The 11,791-nt window shown below is 48.2% G+C and overlaps 1 protein-coding gene across 1 annotated transcript in view; it reads left to right on the forward strand.

Moving 5' to 3' along the window:
• The window catches only part of TMEM178B (transmembrane protein 178B), a 343,789-nt gene extending 332,345 nt beyond the window's left edge, over positions 1-11,444 (forward strand). Inside the window, exon 4 of the mRNA XM_059172047.1 lies at positions 1,692-11,444. Within this exon, the coding sequence (XP_059028030.1) occupies positions 1,692-1,942 (251 nt within the window). The 3' untranslated portion in view covers positions 1,943-11,444. The remainder of the gene's footprint in view (positions 1-1,691) is intronic.
• Positions 11,445-11,791: the final 347 nt, after the last annotated feature.

Genomic DNA, 11,791 nt, shown 5'->3' on the forward strand with positions numbered 1-11,791 from the left:
AGATTCTGGCAGCGGTTAGTCTTGGAATCTGATTGGAATTAGGCCCAAAGCCCAAGCCATGGGGGGGGTTACTAAGAAGAGGTGACTATGCATTGTTCCTTGGACCCTCACATAGGTCTCAGTAAGTGCTCATGGAGAATAACCTGACAGATCCTGAACTGGCCGCAGAGGCTGCAGCCTGCTGCTGTCCGGGAGCAGAGGACCTCATACTGTACTCTGGGCGAAGGAGAGGAGGCCACTGTCCTTCAGCTGAGAAACGGTTTCCACAGAGGCTCCCAGCATCTGTGTTAGCTCCCCCCAGAGAGGCCCAGAGAGCTGTGGTGGCGGCAGCGGGTTGGGGGTGTTCTGTACCCCACACGCCCCAGTCATTCACCAGCTTACGGGCCTGAGAATTAAGTTCCTCACCTGAGCAAACTCCGTCAGGCGGGGTCCTCACCCACCTTTGTCGCCCATCGTCTCCGCTCTCTGGGACTCTCAGCAAAATCCGCTGGGAGGAGGGTTGTCAGAGGGTACAGCCAGAGAACAGTGGTAACACATGCCTGTCAGTCCATTTCTCGGGGATCCACCATGTGCCTGCATAGATCTGTGTGTGTGTGTGTCTCTCTCTCTTTTTTTTTAAAGATTTATTTAAAAGGGGGGCAGTGAGCATGAGCAGGGGGAGGGGCAGAGGCAGCAGGAGAGAGAGAATCCCAAGCAGACTCCATGCTGAGTGTGGAACCCAACATGGGGCTCGATCCTAAAACCCCAAGACCACGTCCTGAGCCAAAATCAAGAGCTGGCCGCTGCACCAACGGAGCCACCCAGGCACCCCTGCCTATTTTATTTCTAATTATTAATACACATTTTCAAGTTTGAATTGGTAAGTGTGGAAGTATGTAAATGACTCGGTCCTCTATCATAACAGAAAAACAGCAGCGTTATGTGGAAACTAACAGCACGTGGCCCAACTCTTCCCTCTTAGTCACACACAACTTCCAAACAGGGAGCTTAAATGACTGGCTCAAAGGGCCAGCTTTCCGGAGAGCCCCAGTTTTCCCCCATAGAGGGGGAATATTGACAAGAGCTAACAAACAGAAATTTTACAAGGTTCCAAAGTCACAGGACAACCATCAGGAAGTTAAGGCAGGAAGATCCCCAATTAATCCTATTAACATAACACAACAAGACGTCTGCTGTCAACAAGCTGGGCCATGTCCCGTTGGTAATTAGGTCCACACGGACCTCATCTTTTTTACTCTCAATTAATCAACCACATCTTTTCTGTCCTGTCCCCTCTACTTGCAGAGCACACCATTAAAGTAGTAGAGAGGGAGCTTTTGCAGCTAGGGGCAACTTGGGAAGATCAAAAGTTCTGGAGGCCAACCTTCACCCCCAGAACAAATCACTGGATTTAATCAGGAGGATAGAGCAGCTTTGGATGGGAAGAAATGTCTCCATTTTTTAAAAGCCAAATGTATTGGAGAGCAAGGAAGCCGTGATCTCTTCACGCTATTCTTCTCTCTCTGAATATTGCCAGATATCAATCTCGTTTGCAGGTAGCTCGTACCTGGGTCTTCTCATCTTTCTACTCAGAATTGAAAATGCTGTCAACCTCACTTCTCTCTGTCTTTTTCTCTCTCCCTCTCTCCCTCCCCTCCTCCCCGCTTTTCCTCTCCCTTACCCCAACCTGTGTTCCCTCGCTCGCCCTCCAGGAACCTTCTGCATCATTTCACTGTGCACCTGTGTGGCCGGAATCAACTTCGAGCTGTCACGCTACCCGCGCTACCTGTATGGACTCCCCGATGACATCAGCCACGGCTACGGATGGTCCATGTTCTGTGCGTGGGGGGGCCTGGGCCTCACACTCATCTCGGGGTTCTTCTGTACCTTGGCCCCTTCTGTCCAACCTGTCCCGAGGACCAACTGCCCTAAATCCAGACCCGAGAACGGGACAGTGTGCTAAAAAAAAAAACCCATACCTATATATATATATATATAAATATATATATAATATACATATATAAAACAAAACTAACTCAAGAGGATGCCATCAGGCACCCACATCTCGCCGGACTTTGTGTCACCTCATCACCGGGATGGGGAAAGCATTCCCATCACGTGGCTCTTCCATCCCTTCTTGACTCTTGGCTCCATGGTTTCTTGAAGACAGAATGAACATCACCCCCCTGTGATAGCGTCCCAATCCCCGTCCCCCACGAGGATGGGGTGGTGGGCCGAGAAGGGACATGTCGCCAGGGGTCCGAAGCAGCCCGGATGTAGAGAAGGAGATGCCGTCCATCGGGCCAGCAGGGAGGCACCACCCCAGCACCGACCGCATCGCAGAGAAAGAAAGCCCGTAGTTCATAGAAGGTAACCAGATCTTCGAGGCCATGTGCAGAACCACTTCTCTGGATCTTCCTGTTCGGATTCCCTTCCTGGCCCACCAGCGACACACAAGAAGTGCAAGAGAAAACAGACCGAGAAGGACATTTTCTCTTTGCTGCCAAACTTTCGGACCAAGTTCTAGAGGTGGGAAGGGGGCGAGAGCAACATGCTGAGAGGCAAGGTCCTCGTCAATAAAAGGACACTTCCGTGGATGCTCAGAAAACCCAGTCTTACCCCCCAGCTGCCTTACACCAGTCAAACAAGAGGCCGCCCTGCCCCTGCCCCCCCGACCCCACCTTCCGTCCTGCACGGGCAGACTGGAGCCTTGGAGTAACGCTGTGATGTGTGCGTGTGTGTGCGTGTGTGTGTGTGTGTGTGTGTGTGTGATGACTTCTGGTGGTTTCCTTTTCTCCTTTGCACCTTTTAAAATGGAAATACTGCATCATGACTGTTGTCTCCATCCTTTGTGGTGGTTTCGCGGCCTGGGGCGGAGGCCCGAGACCGAGGGAGTTAAATAACGAAGGGGCAAGCCCACGCGGGGGCCCGTTCTGTAGTTTCAGATCCCTGGAGTGTGTGCGTGTGATGGACGTTCTCTGAGTGTGGGTTTTAGCGTTTGTGTTGCATTTTTCTATTATTTGTTGTGTGCAGCTGAAATTCCCCGAGGGCAGAACCGAGAACCAAGCCACTGGGTCTCAGAGGGCCCTGTGGTCCTTCACGTCAGAGTTCTGGGATGCCGCAGGATTTAGTCCTCTAAATCTGGAAGTTCAAGACAAAGCTGGGCACAAAAGCCGTGAGAGAAGAGAGGGAGCACGGTGCAGGCGGGAGAAGGAACGTTTCCTCTGTGGCTGTCGTGTACAAGTATGTATACCAAACCAAACCAGACCTTCACTCGCCATCGTGGAAGCTGTCCTTTGTCACTGGACATCTACCCCTCTCCTAGGGGCGACCTCTGTACAGATGAAAGGAAATGGGTCACGTGCAGAGAGAGCATCTCCATGTCCCATGGGCTCGAGTTTGTATGATATTGTGTAAATTAATGGAGAACTCTCGACTCTTCCCATCTTCTTCCTTTTCCTCTTGATATTCAAGGCCATGCATCCCCAAATAGCCGTCTTAGTGGCTAGCCCCCAAGACAGGGGTGGCAGAAGTCCCACCCAGTGTCTCAGGCTCATTTGAGCAAACCGGCCCTGCAGGTGCTGGCGAACCACAAAGCCAGCCAGAGTCATGGAAGCTGTAGGGACGAGCGTCTGCTGGGAAGAGTGGGCAGGAGCCCCTGACAGTCCCCTCGGAGACCCCGCGGGGGCTGTGCAGCCCTGGGGAGGCCAAGAGTGAATCCCCGAGCTGCACAGTCACGGGTCAGCCATGTAGCTGAGAAATCAGTTGCTTCAGAACTAAGTGTGCTTCGGGCACTTTGCCAACAACAGCTCAACAGCCTTCCTCTCCCTCCCGTGCAAGCACCTGTTTCATCCACCTGTCTTCTGATCTATCTTCCTATCAGTCCCACCTTTCCTCACCTGCTAACCACCTCTCCCCCTTCTATCCACCAGGCTAGGAGTCCTACCTGTCTCCTCATCTGCTGTGTGTGCGTGCGTGTGTGCGTGTATGTATGTGTGTGTAATTCACATCCAGATAGGACATCCCACGTGCATGAGTGGCCTGAGTGTGGGTCTCTATATATGTGTAGCTCTCCGGTGCATTTTCTGTGTGTTTGTACCAATATAACCTGGACGTAGGTGTGGGTTTACTACTCAAGGCTTCCTTCCGGGCGGCGCTGGTCAGCTTCTGTAGAAGGTCTCCTGTGTGCGTGCCCCGTGTATGGGTGTGCCGAGAGAGGGGGGTGGGCTATGGAGCAGAAGATGCTATTACCTTCCGATGGGGCTTCTAAGGATTTTTAAAATAAGGGATTTATTCTATGAGAAGAGAAACCCTTTTCAGGAAAAGCCAGTTTTTCTATTGTATATGAAATTTTAAAACACTTTTTTTCTTGAAAGGTTAGAATTCCCCCTTGGAGGCATACAAGGGCTTGAGAACCAGTGAGAAGCATCCCACACTGAGAGGCCTCGTATCTTCCTTCCATGTGTCTTGAGTGGGCTCTGCCCAGCAGGGAGAGACAGGTGTCCACCAGCATCTGTTTGGGGACAGAGGGCTTGTCTGCGACCAGACCCAAACTCCAGCTGTTTCCCAGCAGGAAAACGGGGAAAGAATTTCTAAAAGGAGCAACTTGCTGTCATTCAAACTTTTCTTAAGTAGCCCTGTTTGAAGATACTGCCTCACTGCCCTGTGACTATTTATACCTTCTTTTTTTAATCCCATGCTTGCCATAAATGGATCAGCCACTCTTTCCAGCCCTCATCTTTATGATCGACCCTTAATACTGCTTATTGTGCCCCTTCACAACCTTCCTGAAATATTAAGAGATGCCTAAGAAAGAAGTCAACCACTTGGCTTATGTCACCATCATGAGAGCAGGAGCCTTGAGCTACGGCTTTGATAGTGAGGCCGGACAGGAACAGATCCCCTCTGAGGTCTGATTCTGCTTGGGGCCAGTGAGAGGCCTGAGCCAGTGGTCAGGATGGAAGCCCCGTACAGAGGGCAAGTCCTTGCCCGGCTGAACTCGATCCCTCCAACACGGGGATCCAGGTTAAGACCTCCCCCCCCACACCTGAAGCAGTGGCCTGGCTGAGGAAGGAGGAAGGGAGTGGGGAGGGAGAAGGAAGAGGAGGCCTCTGCCAACTTCGCCTCAAAGTAGAACCCAACCCTTGGATAGGATTTAGGGTTAACAGCCTCATTAAAGCCCCAGCCCTGACCTTGGGTCAAGTTCAAATTCTTTACAGGTGTGCATGCAAGGTCCCTGATCTTGGATGTATTTTGAGCTCCATGCGAGTCCGCCTTAAGCATGGGGCTCATTTCAGCTTTCATTGCCTTCCTTACCCTATGAGACTGGGGATTTAGGAAAGTGGAATGTCCACTTGGAAGGAGGTCCTATTTCTTTCTCCCCGTTGTGGGAGCTTTGTTTCCTCCACATTTCCTCTTCCTCTCCCTCCACTCATTTCCACTTTCCTTCTGCATTAACTTAAAATAGCTGATCAGTGCAGTGAAAAGAGTTCAGGCATTTGTCTCCAGAGGGGCTCATCCTCTCTTTCCAGGCAGCCCCCCTTCCTCATCTGTTGTGGCTGTAGGCTCCAAAAGGAGGTCAGTAGCTTCCTGGCATGGAAATATTACAAATAAAAAATTTAAATGTGCCTCTTCCAGCTTCAATCCTCCTGAAAGCCTCAGCCTTTGAATAACTACATCTTTTCAGCATCAGGGATCACAGAGTCAGGAAGACTCAGCATCTCCACCAAATCAGGACATAGCCTTCCTTGATCACCTGTCCATATGCAGCACCCTGAGCCCATTCTGGCATCTTCTCTTGTTGGGGGCAAGTGGTTCCACCTCACAGTGCTTGCCTCTCTTTTGATGAGGGAAGACACATTATCCTGGAACTCTTGAGTACGGGCCCTACCTCGTAGCAGTCATCCACAGTCAAGAGAAGAGGTCTACAGTGAACCAGCATAGTTGCTCTGATTGAATGGGGGATGAGATTAGATCCCTAAAACTGCCCACCTCAGTCAGACTGAAATCAGGTACCTGGAGGTATTGACTCTGGCTTATTCTGGGAGCGTTAATTAACTGATTTTCAAGTGTCTGAGGGGAAAGAGTGGGAAGACATACACTCTGTTCATCTTTGCTGTGGTTTGTGCGGGTCGCTTGGTTGATTCTCGCGGCTAAAGGGAAGCTGCCTTTCCTGAAAATGTTCCTCCTGCTCAGGGGTCAACCATCCCAGCGGACAAATCAAGCCCTTTGAAGGGAGCTATGATGAGTCATAGGGACAGGTGATTTCCCCATATTTAGAAATCACTGGTGCATCCCAGCCGGGTTGCCTGCTCTGCTGTCTTCTAGGTGGTATCCGACGGAGTAAGGGGACAGGCTTTTAAACAAGCCCACGGGAGTTGATAGACACAAAAGCTTCTGGTGTCTCTCAAAGCAGTCAACTTGGTGGGCTGTATCTGCACTCTTCCCATTGATGCCTCCATGGTGCAAAATATTTCTTAAACATTATTATTAGTCCCTAGATGACATTATTATTGGCTTTCGGATTACTTTTTCTGAATAATAGAAAATTAGAAAAATTAAGTACAAAATTAAAAAAAGACTAAAGGATCGTAATTCCATCACTCAGGGGCATCCTGATGGTCAACAGCCCCAGCAACTTCCACAGTCAGTGGTTGTCTTGGGCTGGAAGTCGGGGCTAGGAGTGGAGTCCCAGACTGAAGAACCACACTGGTCTGCATGGACTTGACCATGACCCTGTGTTCATAGCAGAAGGAGCACAGGGCTCTGAGTCCCCAAAGACCACAAAGAGACTTTTTGAAAAAAAAAGTCCAGTGCCAGAGCATAGGGATGGGCAGAATAGAATGAAGAGATTCCTTGGGATTTTTTTTTTTCATTTTCTCCTTTTTTTTTTTTTTTTTTTTTGAGTGTTATCTCAATCTAATTATAGGTGTAAGAGCACAGAAGCCAGAGTAACTCACTAAGCTATGCTCTATAGCACAGCTACTGTAAAGTCCACGTCAGCTCTGCACTAAAATGATTGGTGACTCTGGGTGCTGGGTCTTCTCCATACTTGAACTTCCTCATCCACAAAATGAGGATAGTGATAACACTTTACCTCATGGTATGTTAAGGGTGACAAAGAAATTGCAAAGTGATTTGCAAACATGATGTGTCACATGAATTCTCCACCAGTCAAAGGATCCTGCAGCAGCAGAGGCCCTGGCCATGTGGAACCTTCCGTGGGGTGTCTGGGCCTCACCGCTGAAAGGACAAGTGAGAGTGAGCAGTCACCTTGGCCGCCAAACAGGACTGTCCCTATCCAGCTTCAGCACGTGGGATTCTATTCTATCATTCGGGTCCCTCACAGAGGTTGGCTCCTTAATTTACCCATCTCAGGCTTCCGTCCTTTGGTCCAAAGCCAGTTTTGCAAAGGGCACTCTTAATCCTTCTTGATTATTCCCAGAGGTCATGGCATGAGTAAACCCTATGAAGCAAATAGCATATATGATCTAAAACAGTTAACTATTAAACAAGGGTCCATGCCTTTTTTTTTTTTTTCTTTCCCGCAAACACCGATCTGTAGCTATACGAGCCCTCCTAGGGGGAGCAGATCAGGCTCGGAAACATTTTAATGGTCTTTTAAGTTTAAGATGGGAGCACGTTTCAAAGAACTGGTATCTTCTATCTCTTGTCAGTTGGTGAAGCAGGTGGCTTCATCAAAAGCATCTGGGTTCTCTCATAGGAAGTCCTTTGGGTGGTGCTTCACTAGGAGATGTTCTGGGAGTAATCCTGTTGGGGGAAAACTGAACCATAGGTTCTAGACAAGAACATATTTCTAAAAGGGTCTGCATGCTTTCTGCTTTGCCGAGGATCCCGTTTCAATGTGTCGATGAGAACTTCTCTGAGGGAAGTCCAAGTCCTCACTCACTGTAGGGATAGAGCCCGACCAGGAATGGGGGGACTACCCAACTATAGAAGGTGTGGTTGACTGTTGAAAATGGACTGTAAGCATGTGGGGTGCACAGCAGTAGCTCAGACCTGGCCTCACTTTGACAGATGCTGACTTCAGCCATCGCAATCCCGTTCTTCATTTCCAAGAATGGGGCGTTGCTCCTTGGGGAGCTCTCTGTGTCCCCCTCTCCCATCTCCCATGATTCCCTCTGGCCAAACCTTTCCCTTCCTTGGTCACCTGGAGACCCTGTTGAGCCTGAATGTGTCAGTGTGTCTGTGTCGTTGTGGATGTAATGGTGCCTTTCCCGTAAGGAGCTCTCATTATTCAGACTCCTTTCCCACTTCCACCCATGGTGTGACTGTTGTAGATCCAAGACTATGTGTAAAAATGTACAAATAAAAGTGAAAAATGAAAATAAGGGGGAGGGAATTGAGGCTGAACAAATGTATTGATGTAGCCCTCAGTTTTTGGAGGACTCACGCAGACTGCCCTAAAATCCTGACTCCGGGTGGGATTTGAAGGGAGGGAAGCTATTGGCACAGGAGTTTGTTGTGTATGTGTGTTACATTTTTTTGTTTTATTTTATTTTTTTCTGATTGTTTCTCTGACAGTCACTAGTGTCTGCCTCTGTTCTAAAGCTTTTTGCCTTTAAAGTAAAAATATATTTTCCAGAAAGTAAAAGCAAGTCATCAAAGTCTGAAGGGTAAAGGTCATCGTGAAGGTCAACACAAAGACCTGATCCTGGGTTCCTGTTCAGAGCTTTGTCACTGGCTCACTCGGAGCCTCAGGCGAGTCTCGTTACCTCACTGTCTCTCTGCATCCTCTCAGCCAAACAGGGAGCAGGGGGCTCCCGGGGCTCCTGGGGACACCACATCTCCTTGGCCATTCTGCTGCTATTCTTAGAGGCTTCAGCCCACGCAGGGGTGCACTTCCCACCTGAAGACCCATTTGGAGAGTTGTACCCCCTGGACCTCTTGCCCCTCTCATGCCTCAGAAAGTAACCTCAAGCTATCAGCCAGTTTGTGCTCCAGTCCAAAGCCTTTGATCTACTTTTTTGTTCTCAGATGCCTTTTCCCACCCTCTTTGCCATTCTCATTTTACTGTCCTTACTGACAATTTTGCCAGCTGGGGTAGGAGAAGAGTCTCAAGGGAGACAGTGCCTGTGCATTACTTTTTCATCTATGACTCTCTCTACAGACATGGCTTGCGGGGGTCAGAGACAGGGGGGCTGGCTAGGAGACGCCTCCAGATCAGAATGAAGCAAGCACCGGTGGGTGGTGGGGTAAGGGCAGTGGGCAGCGGGTGTGAGTTGCCTGTGAGGTAAGATCGAGAAAACTCTTGGAAGGAGAAATGGCAGAGGCACCAGAGCATCCTCAGCCCAGCAGTGGAGACAGATCCCCGAAAGGCAGGGTACCCTGAAGTAAGCGAATGGGTAATCCCAGAGCACAAGGAGCTGTCTCCCCTACGACTGAGAAGATGAGAGACCCTAGGGGGGTGGGGCGAGGGGTTCGCACCAAGCTTTACCTAACCCTCCCATCCATGGCGCCTTCCATCCAAACCTCCCTCCTTTCTGACAGTCCACAGTGATCACCACTCACTCTGGGACTAGTTTCAGGAAGACAATTTAGACCAGTGCTGTCCAACGAGAGAGAATGTGAACCATATATGCAATTTTTAATATCCTAGTAGCCCCCCTTTTAAAGGTCTAGATAAAACAGGTGAAATTAATTTTGGCACCTGTTTCAACCCAACATATCAAAAATACTATTTTAACATGGAATCAATATTTAAAAAATCACCGAAATATTTCGCATCCATGGCCTTTTCATGACGTCTTTGAAATCCAATATGAGTTTTATTCTTAGAAAACATTGCAGTTTGGACCAGCCACATCTCCAGTGCTCAACAACCACACGTGACAGCCGGCTACCATATTGGACAACAAGGATTTAGACTCTTTGTTTAAGAGGCTGAGTCGGACCCCATCCCCCGGACCCCCTCCCCCATACATCACTCATATCTCCCAGCTGACAGTGGCCAGAGGTTGGTCTTAGCTGAGAGTAGAAAGCACAGAGGGGGCAGCTGGGTGCTATCCTGGCCCCTGAAATTGCTCCTCACCTGCTTAGTTGGAGGAGAGGACCATGATTGTCAAATACATGTCACGTCTGTCCCACAGGGTGACAGCACTGCCCCTGGGCGTGGTGCAGGTGACTTATTGAAGTTCGAGACTCCAGAGCCGGTCAATTTCTTCAGCTATGGGAGTATCAATTTATCCCTTATGCCCAAGTCCTGTATCTGACAGTGGAGAGGGAGGCCAGCCAGGCCCCCTTGTTCATGTCAAAAATAATGATTGCATTTTGTCATCTAGTCCCAGTCACCTGCTAATAACATCTCACCAATATTGGGAGGCGTTTTTTTTCAATCCCTTGATTTCCTTACATTTGTATCTTAGAGGCAAGTGCTAAAAGGAGATATGCTGGAGAGAGCAGTGACCACAGGCGAGTCTGGGTTTTCTGGGAGGTCGTGGTAACAGATTCTGTCCCTTGCACTGGGACTCAGCCCACCATTGCCTATCTGTCCTCGCTGACTAGAGACCTTCCTTAGATGTGAAGAAACCTCTTTTCTTTGGGGGTGGGGATGTATGGGGAAGAAGACAGGTTGCAAGATCTTAGCACAGAGAACAGAATAAAATGCAAGCAAGCAACCCCTGGGCATTCTCAAAACATTTCAAAGAGCCGGTATGACAAGATATAACTCACTTAAAATAGAACATTCTGAGCCCTATGTGACCAAGCAAAAGAATATGAGCCGATTCGGTGAGTATGTTTTATACATGTGGTCATTAGACAGGGACCATAGCTGACAAAACTCTTGAACACCTGGAGTGTTTATGGTCCATCAGATTATTGCTTGGTTAATATAAATTTATATGAATTTACCTTTAATTTGCATAGAGCTTTCTGATTGGTTAGACAAGGAGTGGTGTGTATTGCAGGATTCCAACACCGCCTCTGCCCTGGGAGGTAGCAATTCCTGTGGTTATTGGTGCTAAAATAAGATTAAATATTATGTTAACTCGTTCTGATACGATGTGAATAAATGTGTTGTTTAATCTTAACAAGAATGCTACATCTTATCAGATCTATTGTACTGTCTGTTCCTTCTCATAATTAATTAATTACAGGAAAGGTGATCCAAACCAGATCTTGAAACTATTTGTGCTATTCAGAGAGGTGAATTTAACAGGGAAGTGGGAGGGGGGAATGAAAAGGGAAATTGCCAGGTTCCTGTGGTTTTCCAAGGACTGAGGAAGCAGACAGCACTTGGGGACTTAACTGACACCGACCGCATCTTGCAATTTTCTTTTTCAAATTGGCAGAAATATTGTCTTTCCATCGGTTGAAGAAAAAAAAAGTGTCTGGTAATAATTAAATGACTTGTTCATGGAAAAAATAAAAATAAATAATCTGTCAGTTGTGGAATGTAAACTGATTAAACAATTAAATAAAGAAGATCATGTTGTGTGTTTTAAGTAATTGTGTCTGCTTGGGGGGAGGGGGTGAGGCTGCCGTGTTTGATAAAGAGCCATATTTTCCCCTCAGGTTTTGTGTAGAAAAAAAAAAAAAAAAAGAACAGCTCTTATATAGATAACAGATTGAAGATGAATCCTAGAGGAAATAGACCGTAAACATTTCATGCATGTGTAAGCCAAAGGTACGTGCTTTCAGAGTTGGGTGATAGCGGGTAATGGAGAGCAGTTCAGAAGAGAAAGAAACTCTTGTTCTTTTTCTCCTATTGTTGGCTTTACTAACTTTTTGGAAAAAACTCTGTAAGATGCTGGAATTACTGGTTCCACTCTAACCACTAAGCCTCTTTCCC

Source organism: Mustela lutreola, chromosome 4 (assembly GCF_030435805.1).
Source record: "Mustela lutreola isolate mMusLut2 chromosome 4, mMusLut2.pri, whole genome shotgun sequence".
NCBI lineage: Eukaryota > Metazoa > Chordata > Mammalia > Carnivora > Mustelidae > Mustela > Mustela lutreola.